Here is an 18,112-nt window from a genome sequence, read left to right as displayed (position 1 = left end):
GCATGTGTCCATTTACCCTCATTATCTCATGCACTGGTAACTTGGATGACTTTAGCATGTCCCGGAGAAGTTCATGACAACACGTAGCGGCGGATAAGGGGATAATAGTAGGGGTAACTTTTTTCAGACATTATCACACATTCAATACCATTTAATTAGTTCTGTTACCTAATCAAGGAAATCTATTGTTTGTTTCCATCTAACAAGACCCCCAAAAGACTTTTTAATTACTACTCACAGTTAAATTATTTTACTGTTCTTAATTATTCTGCACTTCTAAACATTTGAAAGATCCTTTTTGGAAACTACTAACTAATTTATTTATTTTCTTTATATTAGAAAGTTACTGCTTCTGCATGCTTTTAGCCATTACATGCTTAAAAATCGTTAGTTGGAGTCTATATGTAGCATGAAATGACCACTGTAAAAACTAACACTTCATTAAAACAGACACTCTGCTCTGTCTCTTATAGTATCAAATCACATTACTTCCAAAAAACACACCACTTGTATTATGGTCCTCTCACAAAATGACACTCTCAGTAATACAGAAAAGTCACTTTGAAAAAAGTGACAAGGAAAAAAATAGAAAAATTAAATTTATCCTTATTATTTCTGAAGAATTATCTCAAAAAAGAAAATTGTTCAAATAAATAACTTTCCACTAAATCACATGGATGGGATTATTCTAAGGGAGTACTATTTAAGTATGACATCTAAAGTACCTCACAGGAAACAGCAAAAAGGAAATCTGATTTAACTTATTTCAGTGTAAATTATTATAACAACAGAAAATTCTTTTATTTTCTCCTTTTACAACATAATAAATTGTGTGGTAGCTATTTTCAAAATCATATTATTTTCACTGACCCTAACACTTCTAACAAATGTGCCATAATTTGATGAAAGCTAATTGTGCCCAAAAATCTTAAGCAATATGAAAACACTTACTTTTCAAATGTAATAATGAGATTGCATTTGCTGTCTCATCAAATTAATTTCATAAATCATGGTGCAAAGTGGCTATCATTCCAATCAAACTACTAACACTTACACACCACCGCCACTTACAGTTTATCTGCAAAATTTGGCTTTACTGCTCATGCATTTTCTGCTGATTACTTGTTTTTTTGCCTTATCCCCTGTTCAGCTCAAATTCTCTGAGTTATTTTGCATGCTAAATGAGTTCTTGTTATCTGTAAAAGATGTGATTGTTCTGCTCTTTTAAGACATAAATCTTATTCATAAACTATATTAAAATTAATTTCATTTCCACATCAAAATTATTCCAGCAAGCATGCCTTTAGCAAACCTTTTTGATATTAGGTGTGAACAATGCAACTAAGAGCACTGTACTAATGAGCCATTTCTGAGATGTAAAAAGCCTCTGTTTCAGTGGAAAGTGCAAAGCTATTCATTGGAAAATAATTTTAATCCTTAAGCAACTGTAACTCATTAATACCTGAAAGTTTTGCTCTCGGTCAAAATTAGAAAGGGAGAATTTTTAGAACTCAGAAATGGCCTATGTATATCACACCCCATAAAATGGTGCACATAACTAGTCTACTGTCTCTTTGTTTACTCTTCCAGGGGGACAGGTATTCCCATTTCACCTAACACTTCTTCTATACACTTCAACAAATGCTGCATATCAGCAGGATACAGTTTTCCGATGTTGCCAATTCTGAAGCAGTCAGCAGTGCTTACTTTACCAGGGTAGATGACCTGGTCCTTACTGTTTAGCCGATTGTAAAAATCTTCAAAGTTGTAGTTTGGATGCTTGGGGTTGTAGTAGGAAGTTATAATGTACCCTTCATGGGTGTCATCTAGAAACTTCTTGAAACCCATTTTCCGCATGCCATCTTGAAGAAGGTTGCAGTTCTCCATGTATCTATGAGAATAAAAGAGAGTAACTTTCACAGACTTAAACATTACAAAAAAGGTACATATCTGTATACCAAACACCTGGCTTCTTCTCCTATACTGGTTATGATGATGCTATAATTCATTATGAAATATTTTGGCATAATCAGTTCACTTAGATAGTCTTTCAATCTCTAGGAATAAAGCCGCTCACCTGTTCGCTCTTCCATCCACTCCACCTTCAGCCTTGAACTCAGACAAAGCTCGTCGAAAAGCAAGCATGGCGTGAGTTGCTGGGGTGAACCTAAACTGGCCGTTCTGGTTAAGTCCTTCATATTGATCAACAATGTCCAGAGATAAACTACGTGCCCATCCTTTACATTTCTTCAAGGATTCAATATGGCCAATTACAAAGGAGAACCCAGGAACACCTTCTATACACTTGTTAGCTGAGCTCACCATGAAGTCAATGTTTGCTAGATCTAAATTGAGTGGAACTGCCCCAAAGCTGCTCATAGCATCAACAAAAAATGATGCATCTGGAGCATGTGCTTTCACAAGTTTTCCTACTTCAGCAACTGGATGTATAACACCTGTGGAGGTTTCACAGTGCACCATGGCAACATTGGTGATGGATTTATCACTTTTCAGGATTTCTTCAACTTTCTTTAAGTCTACTTTTGAATCCTCTGCTCCGTGAAGTACAACCTGAACAACAGATACACACCATATGAAAAACCTACAAATGTTTACCCATCAATTCCTTACACTAAAACCTTGAGTCTTTACCAAGCCAAGTGGCTCACCCAGCTGGAGCTTATCACAGGTTTCCTTAGCTTGAAGCCACTAGGAGTATCACTTCTCCCCCCAAGATGGGATGCTAGTCCATTGCAAGGTTACCCCCAGCACCTCATCAGGCCTTCACAGACCCAGGCATTCAGACGCGAAGCCCAGAACACTAAACAATAGACCACTGTGTTTCTGGCAATTCTTTATACTGGTTAAATGCAAAGCTCCCAGCTACAGTTGGAAAGTTGTGCTGGATGCTCAAAGAAATATCTATCCATTTATCTACCTATAACTGAATACTTGAAGGGTTTACAGCAGATGAAAGTGTTCATATTTTACCTATGTGATCTCTAATTTTTAAGTTGATCATCACAATTGGCTTACATGAAAACATGAACCCCTAGCCAAATCAAAAGCAATCACAAAATTTCCTGGAGCATGAAGTTTATAATAAACACCTAATTTCAAACATCTCTCCTGCCTGAAATAAAAAAATTCAGAATTGGATTGGTACATGTACATGTACATGTACCAGTACTATAAGGTTAACAATATTAAAAATGGAAACCTTCTCCAAAGTTAATTTAACCACCAGAGATCAACATACTCAAAGGAACTTGTATAAACAAACCGTTTCTATCCCTGCAACTTCACAAATCTTCATCATTCGCTTGCCATAGGAACCACATTCAATGATGAAGACTTTCCCTCCTTCTCTGGGGGTTGTGGTGGTGAGTACAGCCTCCACAGCATATGTTCCGCTACCCTGAAGTAATACAGTAGTGAACACTTCAGGAGAAACACCAGCAATTTCCAAGAGTCTCGAACGAATTGTTTTCACAACCCTTATAAACTCCGTGTCACGCGAACCAAGATCCCGCAGCATGGCCCTCTTTGTTTCAAAGCTGACGCCGAGAGGGCCAGGGGTAAATAACTTCTTGTCCCTGTGAGTTTCAAAATCTGAATGAAAGACATCAAATCACAGTAAGAGATTAACTATTCCCTTTATGGAGAGCGAAAGATCAAACAATTGGGTTACTGTACTAAAAAAAACTTGTAGTCAAAGTAACCTATTCAAATGTGAAATTGTCGTCATCGAGAGTTAAACAGTAAATACAAAAAAAAAAAATTCACACACACACACTCTGTCTTAGAACTCCTACCTCTATAGCATTAAAAACGTATTCTTGAAAACAGGTGTAGTTAATGTGGTTTAATTAATTTGCAGTGGAACCGTAACTGGTGAGTAATTTCCCCGATTTTTTTTTTTAATCGAGCAATCTCATTTACTTGCGTGACGGCACAGGTCGACAGATATAAATCTTTGTGATGTGGCAAACTATTTGCATCGCGGTTAGTAATGCAAACAAATCTGTAAGGATTTTCCCAAACCTCGCATCCACTTCTGCAGAGAAAATTTCTTAAGACCAAAGAGGGCTTAAATAGAAGACAGCTTTGATTTATGTAGGTACAAACTTCTTTTTACTCGGAAAAATACAGTTTACCTACTCATACCTGGCTCATCAAGACTCGACTTCGCAGAACACAATCGCCATGAACCACCAAGTACTTGAGGAGATCTTTTACAAGCACGAGCAGCATGCCACAAGGGCCTTGCAATTACACTACGAAACGCCATCGTTAAAAATTTGTTGGGAATGCAGTAGTTAAAAGACCTTACAATATCCTGGTACTTTCCACGCGCGGGCCTAATTTCTCAATGAAGTTTGGGCATAACGGTCATGCGCAAAACGATCTTCCCGCACACACACGGAAGCGAGAAATGGCCACCCGCGCGATAACCGAAGCGAAAACATACACGGATGGACATTTGGAACTTGCTTCAGTCGATGAGATAATGTATCATGGATTTCCGATAAAGTTGAAGCAAAAAGGAACAGTCTTCGAGGATTTCAAGAGGAGGATATAATTGTGCGACATGGAATGATCTTGTTTATTTGTGGGTAAAACTACTTCCTGTCACATGTCATTCTGAACAGTAGGCTTCCACACTGGCCGGAAATTCGCGGGATTAAGTAAATGTTAGACCCACTTACATATCATTTACCGGTAATCCCCTGTACATTAGTTGCAAAGCCGCTAGTTTTTATTCTCTCCTTGTTTTTGACCGTTTGCAAGATAGTGGACAGGTGCTAATGTCATCAGGATGAATACTGGTTGATAAGTGCGCTTATCCAAGTGAAAAGAGCAATAGCAGAGCATTCTTCTAGGCTATACATGCAGTACAGCTGCAAACAGAAAACAGATTGTGGTACTCTCCAAAGAAACTGCACATATGATGTGTAAAATTTTTCAGAAGTTTTTTTTCTTTGAAAAAACATGCCAATTTTTTAATGAATAAATCACATTTTAGAAGCAGATAAGGATGCATATTTACTTATTTTGTTTAATCTATTGGCTTAACAGAAATATAACATTTCCCCCCATAATCCCTAGATCAAAAATTACAAGATTTATTGTTTGCCTTTGGCAAAATATTTTCATGAATGCTATTGTTATTTCCTTTTGATCCAAATATCTTGAGGCCAGTCAACAATCTTTTCTCATTTCCAGCTTTTTTTTGGTTTTAGTCATGCAACACAGTCTGGTGGAAAGATTGTGTTGCATTACAAAACCAAACAATGGCTTCTATGAAGATTTACCAATATGCATTGTCACTACTTCATTAATTTTCTGCCCTAAAGAATAGTTTAACAGGTTTTAAATTCCCATTGATATCATAATTACTTGGGAATTATGTCATGTTCCTTAAAAAATAATCATTGTTTAGCTTTAAATGGCAAATCTTATTCTATATTAAGGCTGAATACATACTGAGCTATTTACAGATATTATTTAGTACCAAGGTATAATAAAAATAGGATTCTCTATGCTAGTGATTTAGTTAAAGGGAACTTTACATAAGTTTAGACAGATGTTAATCAACTGGGCTATGTTAAGTAAACAGAGATTTCAATCTCAGGCAAGTTTGCCCCTGCTATGACCACCCACCCCTTTTAATTGTACTTGATGGGAAGAACTTGTCATAGCAGGGAAAAATTTAAAGGTGGAGGACTTGAAATAAAGCAAAATCTCTGTACACAACCTCCTCTCTTATGCATTTATTATTTCATCAGTTTGAAGCTTCAACATCCCACCCCTGGACTTTGAACTTTTGAAGATAGGTTTGTTCAAATTCTCACCCCTTGGGACAAACATTGTGTTCAAATGCCTTGCCAATTTTTTTGGTGAAAATGGAAATCTCTATACACTGGCCACACTTTAAAACCTCGTAGACCTTTTCTTCTAAGCCATTGTTTACCTTTAACATACTCCATATTTGTATTCAGCTGAAAAGACTTGACACTTCCAGCTCAAATTCCCCACCCTCACCAAGCAAGGTTCAAATTCCTCAACCCCAGGCACAGATGTCAGTTAAATGCCTGTAGGTTGCCCAAGGAGAGGATGTCGAAGTAAAAGAAAAATTAAGCGGTACAAAATAGTTCCTTGATTTCTTAGAGCTGTAAATAAAGCAGTTCCCCATGGCAGATTTTATACAATGAACAAGGTCCCCATAACAATTCTGCTACTGCAACAAAACTTTACATGGAAAAATTTGGGCTGAAATAAAAAAAAAGAAGAGCTGCACATGTTTAGTTCAAAGTAGTCACTGATGACCATTCTCCTAATTGCTCATTAAAGGTAAAAAAAACTTATATTATGTCAATCATGCTGTTTGATTACTATTATTATCATCATCATCATCATCATTTTAACCACTCCCCTCCCCTTCACAAGTGCATCCTTTATCAAAACTTGCATGTTCATAAAAACTCCTATTTCCCTGTCACTGACTGTAAATATATGAAAATCATGTGTGAACTCTGGTTTAACAAATGAATTTGGAAGCGACCTTTGCAGTAGTGATTAACTCTTAAGCAGTGGTGAAAATAAGGCCTGGAAAAAATTATGGCCTGTACAGGATCCCAAACAGGCCTGAATTATAGTCAGGCCTTATTTTCACTACTACCTAAGAAGTTTTTATTACAGCGAAGATCGCTTCCAAATCCAAGCAACCACTGTTGTATGGTTGGGATATATTCTGTATAGCCCAAGTTGCTCAAATAACTAGAGTTGAAATGATTTTTTCCAATACATACCATCTCCACCATGTTCTAGGGATCATATTTATGTATCGTGCACTTTTCTTAAATTTGGCCGACAATTCAACTCTAGTCTTGAAAAAGAGAACTTGTTTGCACAACATATTTTTGGTGACTACCACACAAGTAACATTTAGCAAGGATATGTATGAAATTCAATATAGTTGGCATGACTAACATGCAGTTGGCTCTACTCCACACTTACATACTAATATTAAACACAAGACAAATTTTCTTTCATAAAATAAAAAATGTGGGACACATTTTTTTACACTCTTTGTATGAGCTTCTGAATTTCTTTTGATAATGATCCAATTCCTAAGATAGTTGATGATCTGAGAGAAACAATTATTTTGACAAAAAATAGACACACGAATACCTAGCCTCATGACAAGTTTACCTCAAAATTTCCCAGAATATGTTTTGTTTAATGAAGAATTTCCATACTTTAAGTGAAGGCAAACCTACATCTATAAGTTAAAACAATTTTGACTACAACCTGAGACGCATTACCTCTACTTCCTCCTTCTCCTTTGCCGCCACAAAAATCTAAATACCTCACTTTTCTTTTTTTTCTACATAACATTCAATTAACCCTTTAACTCATATAAGTGACCGAGACAGAATCTCTCCTTACAGTATTAATACAATATCAACCAGATAAGCAATGAGAACAAAGAAAAATATCAACTTGGGATAATTAGTTGATCAAATACTAAATTCTCTGAACTATAATTATAAGAATTGTATGGTTGACAGTAAGAAGAATTAAAAATTTGATCTGGGAGTTTGAGGGTCAAGGTATTAAATGAAATCTATCTTCACAAAATTCAATAGTGGCAGAGAGGTTTTTACTGAAAAATGCTGCCCCATACAGTAAAAAAACAAAATATTGTACTTAAGCAGAGAGATTTCTCCTAGAGGTTACTCACAAAAACAGAGAAGAAAAAAATTACCAAGCACTGAAATTCCTGTCAGCACTCTGAGCTTAAAACTTCAACCTTTATAGTTTTAAGGCATGACATAAAATCATTTGAGACAAAGATTACTTGTAGGTAAACAAGGCTTTATGTTTCCCATAATTTGATTTTAAAATAATTTCTTTAAATGAATCCAGTATGGATGTCATATTTTTCAGTCATATTTTGCAAGTTATTCAGGCTTCAAGGGAAACATAAGAACTGATGAACACATAAAACTTAAATCTTCAAGATCATTCAAAACAGTCTTGGCAGCAACACTCAATTGTACTTTATGTTGTTGCGATGAAAGAGGTATAGTGACTCTTCCATGTTGCCACACTTTATTAGTGTCGGATGGTTTTTGTGGCTTAGGGCTGTCCAGCTTTTGAGGTTCCACTGATGATGAGAAAATATCCAGACCCAACAGGTCTGTCTCATACAAGGCTCTGGAGTCTGAAACTAAGCACAGTGATAATCATTACTTACCATCTCTTACCATTTTTCTTATTCTATTTACAAACATGATGCTAATGACATTGCTGATCCTAGCAGTATGCAGGACGCATGTCATATGAACATTGTAATAGATCTCACTCACTGTAGAGTCTCTGTGGCTCAGTGGTAGAGCATCGCAGTGTGGAATCCAAAGGTCTGAGGTTCAATTCCTCATAGGGACTCAGAATTTTTCTTTGTCCCACGCTCATGACAAGATGAAAAACACCTTTCTCTATTTCTTTACCGAGCTCAAAACTTACTATATCTCTTACTCTATTTACAAAGTGATAATCATGATATAATATAACTTGTATAGCCCTGTAAACCTGGTTTATAAAAACAATGTCAAAACATTCCCTTGTTAGGGGATGTATGCAATTGTGTGAGCAGGGCTGGAAAAAGCCCCACATATCAGTGTACATTTGTGCTATAAAAAATTAAAAAAAAAATGGACAAGAAAGAGTGGTATAGGGTTTATAGCATATTAAAATGCACAGTGCAAATAAGTAAAAACAACAATGCATACCTGTCTTTGCATCTGAGGTTTGAGTCCCACTGGAGGCGAAGATATCCAGGTCAAGGGAAGATGGTTCAGATGTAGTAGCTGATACACTATCTTTGAAATCTGTCAAAACATGTTAAATACCAAAAATACATTGACATTAAAATGCTTTGCACCATTACCTACTGTAAGTGTGATAACTACTATCTTGCAGAGGAAAAACTTCAAGAAGCATTGGGACCTGAGCTAACCTCTTCAGCATGTCCAATCTTTTATCTCACTCCAAGCTTCCTCCATCTTGCCCATACTTAAGTGTAGAGAGAGTGCTTTACTTGAACATTTGACCCTCCCATGCCCAATAATATACCTATTCCACATGCCACAAAATCTTTTCCAAATTTCAGTTATGGCCTAGACCTAACCCTAAACACATCTTCCTTCCTTGTATATGTAACAAGGTTACAATTGCTTCTCTTCTATTCCTTGAACAAAAGAAAAAAACATTCTACTGACCTGATTTTGAAGCAGTGCGTTTCAGCCCACCATCCAGCACAAACTGAAAACAAAACAATTTCCAAATCAAATCTTAGTCCACTATGTCAAAATGAAACTTGCAATTAACACAACAGAAAAAGTTATTCCCAGGCAAATACCATTTTGTATACAGTGTTAGGAAATATGTGTGGATGCAAAGTTTTGAAGGGTGGCTTTTTATTTACTGATAACGTTGCAGACATCGCAAAATTTTCAACAGACAAACCACTTCAGGCAGTAACAAGGGAGAGTTTTAAATCTTCACTGACTTGAGTTTTGAGAAATACTTAAATGTGCACCCGTATAAGTATCATGCATTTAAACACCCAATTTTCTTATGACACAGACAAAACTTACACTTAGATCTGGAAGACCCATTTCAGGGTGAACTGAATGATGGCCTGCAGTTATATCCTGTGCAGTGCTGTGGACTGCATGGTGTGATCCTTTCACAGGCTCTAAGAAATCCTGTGTGTGATAGGTGGCAGTGAATAGAAAAAAAGCAAAATCACTAAATTAAAAATTAGCGTTAATGGTAATTTAGCTATGAGCAGAGAACCAATTTAGTACAGCAAGGCTTTGTTAAGACCTAAAAGCCTGTGTCCGACTTCTGATGCAGCACTATCACAGAAGAAAAAAAAATAAGCTTCCTTGAGTCATACAGGATGAATACACTGTAGTAGAGCTGTATAACAAACCAACACAGGGATAATAGCAATGTGTGTTAATGTGTTGTGAGGTACTGGTGCATAAGCTTCATCCTTTCCATATTGGTCATAATCTTAAAAAAAATGTTATGGAGTCATCTTACCAATCCAATTGAAGAATTTGACAATTTACCAGGAGGTGCAGGCATCAACATTGATCCAGCCTACATGAATGAAACATCATAATAAATATATCAGTCAATTAGATAAATTAAAAACCCTTAAGGGGACAACATCATTTGAAACCAGTTTGGGTGATTGAAATCATGTGACAGATTATCAGATAATTGAGGTTATAACACAACCAAATGCCTGGGAACTTGATTTGAAGAGGCTTCACAAATAGTTCCAATATGACAGAGTGTTTTAATGTTTGCCCAAAGCAACTTCAAATGATTATTCTTGAATCTTACCGGTCCACTTCCAAAAGGTGGAAACTGTGATGACACAGTGGGTTTCAGCATGGATCCACCCTAGGATCACAAGAAAAATAAAACTTAGAAATTGCCTTTATCCATCTCAAAGTTGTCATTCCACTAACTAGTTGCCTCTGATTTTCATTCAAAGATATCCACTTCTCTATTTTTGAAATGAACAGACCTTGCAATCTTGCTTTCAAAACTTACAATTAAAGATCTAAATTTCTAAGAGAAGTGTAAAATGTAGTGCACAGTGGTAGATGCATAACTCTAACCTGAATTGGAGGAGGTCTGTCTGGTCGTATCCTCAAGGACAAAAATTTTTTGTGTTGGATGAATGAATTCAACCAATGAAAGGGTATTCTGCCTTCTTTATCAGTACGCTCCAGTTGGTACCACAATCCCAATTCACTGAGGAGAAATGAAAAATTTATTAAAGTGACCCAAGGTATCAACAACTTGATCAAGGTGATAGTGAAAAATAGTTTGGTTGACTTTAAAGGAAAACCAGATGAGTTGTTGTAGTGTGCTAAGACAACATCTTTAGTTTGTTAATAACATCTTCATTTCCAGATCTCATTATAAGTTGTCCTTTCTATCTGCCATACAATGCTTATGATATTTGTTAGCAGAATTTGGTATCAGATCAACCAATAATCCCTTCATTGATATTTTTCTTTATTCTCATCACCTGTATGATTGATAATACACTGTTATTGTAAAGAGAAATTCTTTCTTGGTCAGTACTTTGCTCATAAAGAAGGGCAACAGTGGAAATATTTTGTTTAAAAGTTACTTTGGCAATCAATTTACTCTACCAACGTCACCATGGTGATCATGTAAGTGTCACTGCTACACTAGTGCATCCCTGCAACTATAACAAAAAAAAAAGTTGTGGTTACCAAAACTAAGCACCCACCTCTGAAATCCTTTCTTGACTTTCATAGAAAGAACATCACATTGACTTTGTGAAACATGCTTCACTTCTGTGGTAAAGCACAGAGAAACAGGATCTCCCACTTGTTTTATGGCAACATTATTGCCAGGAGCAAAATACAGACTTTCTCCTAACTTTTCCTTAGGGACAACAGTCTCTCTAGGGGATTCCATAAGAGTCTTAGAGGAAGGGAATGAGGCAAAACTACTGTCATCCTCCTTACTTTCACCACTGAAATCACCAAAATCATCATCTTTGTTGGAGTCATTAGCATTTTTTGTCTTTTCAATATTTTGCTGCCAATCCGAAGTTCCATCTTTAGACTTGGCAACATTGCTTAAGTTCTCGTCTTTCTTCTTTGGCACGTCTGTCACTTTTGATTCAAAACTTCCAAAGCTGCCAAATTCACCATCACTTTCATTCTTTCCTTGTGAATCCTTCGCATTGGGATCAAATGCTCCAAAATCTCCAAAGCTGTTGTCATTGGAATTGTGTCTCTGATTAACTTTGGTATTTGACTCAAAATTGCTAAAGTCACCAAAGTCATCATTGTCCTCATGCTTTGGGGAGTTTTTGGAATTACTGCTTGCAAAATTACCAAAATCTCCAAATTCATCTGTGCAGTTGCTACTATCAGTTTTCGAATCTCCACCAATTGATTGAAATGTACCAAAATCATCAAAATCATCATCTTGATCTTCAGCTGTGGAATTTTTTCCTTCCAATCTAGGAGAGCCAAACTCTGTAAAGTGATCCTTACTGTCTTTATCTTTTTGAAGCTCTTTAGTATTTGAATCAAAATGATCAAAGTCACTAAATTTTTCCTTGTCTTGATCTTCTGCAGGAAACATTTTCCCTACTGAATCAGAAGTACCAAATTCCCCAAAGTCATCATCATCATTAGCATTGTTTTGGGGATCTCTTGTACTTGTATTAAATACACCAAAGTCACCAAAATCATTTTCGACTTGATTATCAGATGGTAAAGTTCTCTCTTCAGAATTTGATATGCGAAAGTTTCCAAAGTCATTATCATCTTCTGCCACACCATTGTCATTGGGTGATCTTTTTTGTTTAGAGTCCTCTAGAGCAAAATCTGCATCACTTTTAGAGCTTTGATCAAAGTTTTCATTAAATGAACCAAAATCTCCAAAGTCATCACCATCATCATCATCAACAACACAATTCTTATCTTGCACAAGAGTGCCTTTTACACATGATGAATCTATGCCTTCTTGACTACCAACAGATTTTGAGATTCCAGATGAATCAAGTTGTTCATTAGATTGCTTCTCATCATCCTCATCATCATTGTCATCACCTAATGATGGTGGTCTCAAAGAAAAAGGAGTGAAGTCAGTAAACTCATCAAATCCATCATCATCTGAATAATTGTTCTCATGTTCTACTTCAGCACCTGAACCATGTTCAACTTTACTAGAATCACTCATGTTTGTCTTTGTAATGTTTATCTCATCAGGTTTTCTGGATAAATTACTGCCAGTCTTTTCATCTTCTTCAATGTTTTCTTGGGTCTTTGATTCAGCTACAGGTGAATTTTTTAGCTGTGCTGAGTCTTCATAATTCAAGATGTGGTTAGAAACTTTCTTCTCCTGTTTAGATGATGGCATCTCTTTATGAACATCATAAGTATCCTCATTTAACTTATTGTAGAATTCTGGAGTACCATTAGCTCTTGTTTCTCTTAAATGGCTGACTTCTTTTTCATCATCAAAATCATAATTTGATGCAACACCTGATGTTTCACTTTTGTCACTGATTCCATCAGATTTCACTTTGTCCTGCACGCAAGTTCTTCCTTTAATTTCAAGGTCTGTCTGAAGTTCACTACTCTTGCTGTCACTTTCCAATGAGGTCAGTTCAGACCTCACTGAAGGTAACTCTGTACTTGTAAATTCTCCAAATTCATCATCAGATTCACTGTCAAAAGTACCATTACTTGGCAGACCTTCATTTCTACCTTCATTTTTGTCACAATTGTTTAAGACATCAGCTGCTGAATCACCTTGATTAAAACCGCCATTGGCAATGCTTTCTGGATTCAGACTGTCCCTATTGTCCCCAAATGCTGCAAAATCGGCGAACTCGTCATCAATGGCTGGTTGACCACTTGCTGTTTCCACGCTGTTTCCATTTGTATTACTTGCGAACCAGTCTTGTGATTCTCCGTTATTTTCCTGTTCAAAAGCGGACCCAAAATCGGCAAAACCAGCAAAGTCACCAAAATCCGAATCCTCTTGTTCTCCTGACCTATTCTTCACGTTTGTTAAGTCGCCATCGCGCTTTGATTTATCACTGATTTTTTCATCACGGGCGTTGCTTCTCTTAACCGAAGCTGCTACATTATCACCATGGTACTCTTTTGATTTATTTGCTTCATTTGGGAAAACGATTTCGTCATCATCTTCGTCGTACGTGTCGTCTAAAGGAGGTGGTGCATCCGCTAACACGGTGGAGAAATTCGATCCATACAATTCCGAGTTGTTCACACCGTAATACCACGCCATTTCTTGCCGTTCCGAGGAAGGAAACAGTTCTAAGTGTCATGGCATTCTCTTCCTATCTGATGAAAACTTAATAAATAAACTACCTCGTGGAAAATCCTCATCAATTTTTATCAGAGAATTCAGAATATTGTTCGCCAATGCAACCCACAGTTCAATCATCGAAGGACATGCAACTGATAACTTGATGAAGTTACTTGGAAGAAGAGAAGCAAATGTAAGCGCACTACGGGCTGAAACGTCCCCTTCTACTCCCTAAGATGAGTTTTCTTGATTGAAAATTTCTCAAAGTAATTTTTCTTGTCGATGAACAGTGTTTAAGCGATGTTACTAATTGTCATAATGTGCATCAACTACTACCGGGTCACCCAGCGCCATTTTGTTGACCCATGATGCCTTGCAACTTCTTGCGTGGTGTGTAGCATGGGTATAGTGGGGAGGGAGGACTGGGAGGATAGGTTGAGGTGCTCAGGGGGTCCATGTCAGTGAATTGCCTGAATTTGAGCTCACAACAATGCCAATTAGTATTGGTCTTCTCTCTACAAAAATAATGCAAATGAGATTATTTGAGAACTTGTTTCGAAAAACTAGTATGAAACAATATGAATTAAGCGTTTTTGACAAACATGTCATGGCTGAATATCTTTTGTTATAAGGATAAATTGACAATTTTAAAATTTAAAGGTTACCAAAACAAGAACCCGTGACCAAGTTCCTGTCGTCTCTGGCGATTGGGGTGGCTTGTAGGTCACGTACTGATATATTTCTGCCCACAAGCATCGGTAGCCAACCGATGTTAACTATTTCATTTATATATTAAAGTTCACACGGCAACCAGGTGGACAATCAGACATAGTTTGATGCTACTCTGGTTTGCAGATTTAATGAATGTAACCGAAGAAGTTACAATTCATAGACCCAACGTTTCGACACTCCTGTCTAGTGCCTTCATCAGGGGTGATCTAGACGCTGCAACAAGAGGTCCTTTTATGTGATCACTAATTAGCGGTCTCTTTTTCCGACGAGGTGTAAATAGACGTCAGGGAGCAAACCGCCATCTTCACGATTTAAAGGAGCGTGGGCGGAGTTAATATGCCAAGCCTCCAAACAAAGGCGCTGGTGGTAACGCCGATTAGTGGTGATAATTTTAGAATTATCCGACCCAATTGTATGGTTAGTTAGACAAGTATGCTCCGATAAAGCTGAATATTCCTTTTCCTTGCACAGGAAAACCGCTTTTTGGTGCTCTTTTAACCGTATACCAAACTGACGTTTGGTCTGTCCGATGTATTCGTTGTCACAGTCATTGCAAGGAATAAAATAAATGGCGTCGGTTCGTTGTTCTTTCGTGACAGGATCCTTAGGTTTGGCGAAATAAATGGCGTGCGTTCGTTGTTCTTTCGTGACAGGATCCTTAGGTTTGACTTTGGGGCATATTTTCAAAACTATGTAGCATCAAACTATGTCTATTTCATTTATACTCTAAAAGACCATTTAAAATCCGCTCTATGAAGGACGAGATCACTCAGCTGACGCTACACACAACTATATTTACACACAACATCAGCAATAGTTGAATGAGACCTCCTTTCGCACCGACATGATGTGAGATTGATCATGAAAAGCCGATATGGAAAAAACACTGCCTGTTAAATATACATTTTATTGTATCATTTTTGGTGGGAGTGGCAGGCGGGCGATTTATACCGGCTTCTGGAAAAATTTAGAACAGCAAAGCTATTTTGCAACAAAAAAAACTGTCTGATAAGGCAATGAAGTAGAAGAGTAAAGAAAACATTTCTTAAATTTCGAACCCAGAATCATGCAGTACTATACCATTATCTGGAGTCATATAAAGCATACATACAAAATAAATAACGAATTCACGAAATAACCTTTTTCGGTCTTGTCCTTAATGGCAGCCTTTGTTAACTTTAACTGCTTGAAAAGCATTTTTACAGCTTGTGGGTAGACTGTACTCTTTCATATGGAAATTTAAGCGCGTAAATACTTAGATAGGCAGCGTCAAACCGTGCTACAAACCACAGTCCGTGAAACGTCTCATTTAAGACACCCAGGAACCCGAAAGATTCCGCCATTCACTCTTGTGCGTTTTGGAAATACTTCTTGTAGCCGTTGATCATGCTTGCTCGCAGCCCATTGAAGCCTCGCGGAACAGCCCGGCTAAGCATCCATTCCATCCTTGTCTTGGGCAGCCTGCCGTTGTAGTTATTGTTTGTTAGGCTGAACACTTTACACGCCGCTTCTGGCCGTTCGTCGTCTGGTGTAACAATGTAAAAGTTTCCACCATTAGTTGCCCTCACCAGACCATTTTCGCCCTCGGGTTTTGATAGGTGCCAAGCGTTTTTCTGAATGATAAACCACGATTCTTTCCCATACCAGTCAACCTGTATAACGGGGGGTATGAACAACAGGAATTCCCGATCTGCTAGCGGCCAAGTCGTTTTTATTCGGCTTGAGGTTAAGTAACCGCCATTGTCAGGGTAAGCTTCTAAAATAACATGATCTTTAAATACTTCGTCCCACTTTTTGCGAATCTCCTGGTTGGATGGGTTCAACATTTCCACGAACTTTTCGGCGGGCATTGGCATGTCAAACGTGAAGAGACTCTTAATAGGAACCTCATCATTATAAAATGTTTTCATCCAGTAACAAGCACCGGGGCTCATGTGCACTTGACGCCAGCCTCCTTTATCCAAATCCTCTTTCAGCCCTTTTGCTCTCTGCAGTTCTTCCTCGTAAGAGAAAGAACGAAACGATTGCCCCTTGCTGTGAGCCATGTCCGAGTATCTATGGTTTCTCAAGGAGTATTTCAGGTACGAGACGATATAACTTAGGGGTAAACGAGGCGTTAAATTTCTGTTTTTTTTTTAATACTGGATATGGGTGTAATCATCAACAGCCAATCAAATAGGGTTTCGAAAACTTCCTTCCTTCCGTCTCGGTCGATTACAAGTCAGGATCACGTTCTGCAGATAGAAACACTAAAAGTTTTGAAATACGTTTCCTAGACAACCTATGAGATGTTAGCGAACTAGGATCCCGATCAAGTTGACACCGAACCAGCTCGCCCACGCCAACTCGCCCCTGCATAGAGTCATTTCTATAAGCCGAGCTCATTACAGAATTAATAAAGAGGGTAAATTTCTAAAGAAACTGTGGTGTTGCGTGTGTGCGCGCGTGTGTATGTGTGTGTGGCGGCGGGGTGAGGGGGTGGAGAAGGGAGACCTGCGCCGATGGGAGAGTATAACAGGGTACTTCAGTATTATAAACTGAGTTGATACATAAATTGGCCACCGTTAAGAGTGTCAAAGCTGACGTTTCGAGCTTTAGCCCTTCGTCAGTGCGAGTGACGGTGGTCAATTTACATTATCAACTCAGTTGATAATACTAAATTACACTTTCATCACAGAATTAGTCTTGTTTTTTAAGGAATGATAACAACAACGACGATTCGTTAACTTCATGTAGTTGCAATACAAGCTGAAGTGTTCGGCAACCAGCATACCGTTTCACTGATACGAACACTTCTGGAAAGAGTCTTCTCACTTTCATCTGTCAATCCGCAGTTCACATATATTATTGTGACGTTGTGGACGTTTTTCAACTCCTTTGCGACACTTACTACGCCACAAAAATGTGGATTTCTTCGGGAAGAAACCTTTTATTTTGTTTTAATTTTACAATTTCTTGTTTTTGTGTATGTTGTGTAATAGTTTAAGCCAAAGAATAAAAGTGATGGCTCGGGGATTTGGATCTCAGCATCTCTGTGTTCGCATGTTATGGTAAGCCAGTTGCCGAACACTTCGGTTAGTAAAGGGGGTAAGTTTCTAGAGAAACTGTGGTGCTGCGTCGGTGGGAGAGTATAACAGGTAATTTAGTGATAACAACTGAGTTGAAAACGTAAATTAGCCACCGTAAAGGGTAAAAAAGCTGACGTTTCGAGCGCTAGCCCTTCGTCAGAGCGATAGACGAAGGGCTAGCGCTCGAAACGTCAGCTTTTTTACCCTTTACGGTGGCTAATTTAAGTTTTCAACTCAGTTGTCAACACTAAATTACTTCGGTTAGTAAATGATTGTGAATACATGAAAATCATATATGTGAACTGCGGATTGATAGATGAAAGTGAGAAGGATCTTTCCAGAAACGAACACTACTTAAAAGGCAAGAGAAAAGTAATTTTAAGCGTGGGTGG

The 18,112-nt window shown here is 37.7% G+C and overlaps 3 protein-coding genes across 4 annotated transcripts; all 3 read right to left on the bottom strand.

Annotated features, from left to right (window-relative positions):
• Nucleotides 1-133: 133 nt before the first annotated feature.
• On the bottom strand, nucleotides 134-4,614 carry LOC113681403 (uncharacterized). Of its 2 annotated transcripts, none has more exons than XM_027198491.2 (4): nucleotides 4,168-4,614; nucleotides 3,284-3,612; nucleotides 2,078-2,571; nucleotides 134-1,891 (listed from the first exon to the last, which is right to left on the bottom strand). In XM_027198491.2, the coding sequence occupies exons 1-4, from the start codon at nucleotides 4,289-4,291 to the stop codon at nucleotides 1,579-1,581; spliced, it is 1,260 nt and encodes a 419-aa protein (XP_027054292.2). In that variant the 5' UTR covers nucleotides 4,292-4,614; the 3' UTR covers nucleotides 134-1,578. The 2 variants fall into 2 exon arrangements, with proteins under 2 accessions (XP_027054292.2, XP_089067864.1); XM_089211738.1 differs by lacking the exon at nucleotides 4,168-4,614 and adding an exon at nucleotides 3,816-3,952.
• Nucleotides 4,615-7,222: 2,608 nt separating this feature from the next.
• LOC113681402 (uncharacterized) lies at nucleotides 7,223-14,884 on the bottom strand. The gene is made up of 9 exons (XM_027198490.2): nucleotides 14,586-14,884; nucleotides 11,354-14,435; nucleotides 10,710-10,845; nucleotides 10,429-10,488; nucleotides 10,120-10,179; nucleotides 9,666-9,776; nucleotides 9,288-9,330; nucleotides 8,799-8,897; nucleotides 7,223-8,236 (listed from the first exon to the last, which is right to left on the bottom strand). Exons 2-9 carry the CDS (start codon nucleotides 13,897-13,899, stop codon nucleotides 7,968-7,970), a joined length of 3,324 nt encoding a protein of 1,107 aa, XP_027054291.2. The 5' UTR covers nucleotides 13,900-14,435; nucleotides 14,586-14,884; the 3' UTR covers nucleotides 7,223-7,967.
• Nucleotides 14,885-15,426: 542 nt separating this feature from the next.
• On the bottom strand, nucleotides 15,427-17,086 carry LOC113681404 (uncharacterized). The gene has a single exon (XM_027198492.2). It carries the CDS (start codon nucleotides 16,695-16,697, stop codon nucleotides 15,996-15,998), a length of 702 nt encoding a protein of 233 aa, XP_027054293.2. The 5' UTR covers nucleotides 16,698-17,086; the 3' UTR covers nucleotides 15,427-15,995.
• Between the last annotated feature and the right edge of the window lie 1,026 nt (nucleotides 17,087-18,112).

This window comes from Pocillopora damicornis, chromosome 7 (genome assembly GCF_964200805.1).
Source record: "Pocillopora damicornis chromosome 7, jaPocDami1.2, whole genome shotgun sequence".
Taxonomy (NCBI): domain Eukaryota; kingdom Metazoa; phylum Cnidaria; class Anthozoa; order Scleractinia; family Pocilloporidae; genus Pocillopora; species Pocillopora damicornis.
Note: the sequence above shows the minus strand (reverse complement) of the source record. Positions and strands in the feature narration are given on the sequence as shown.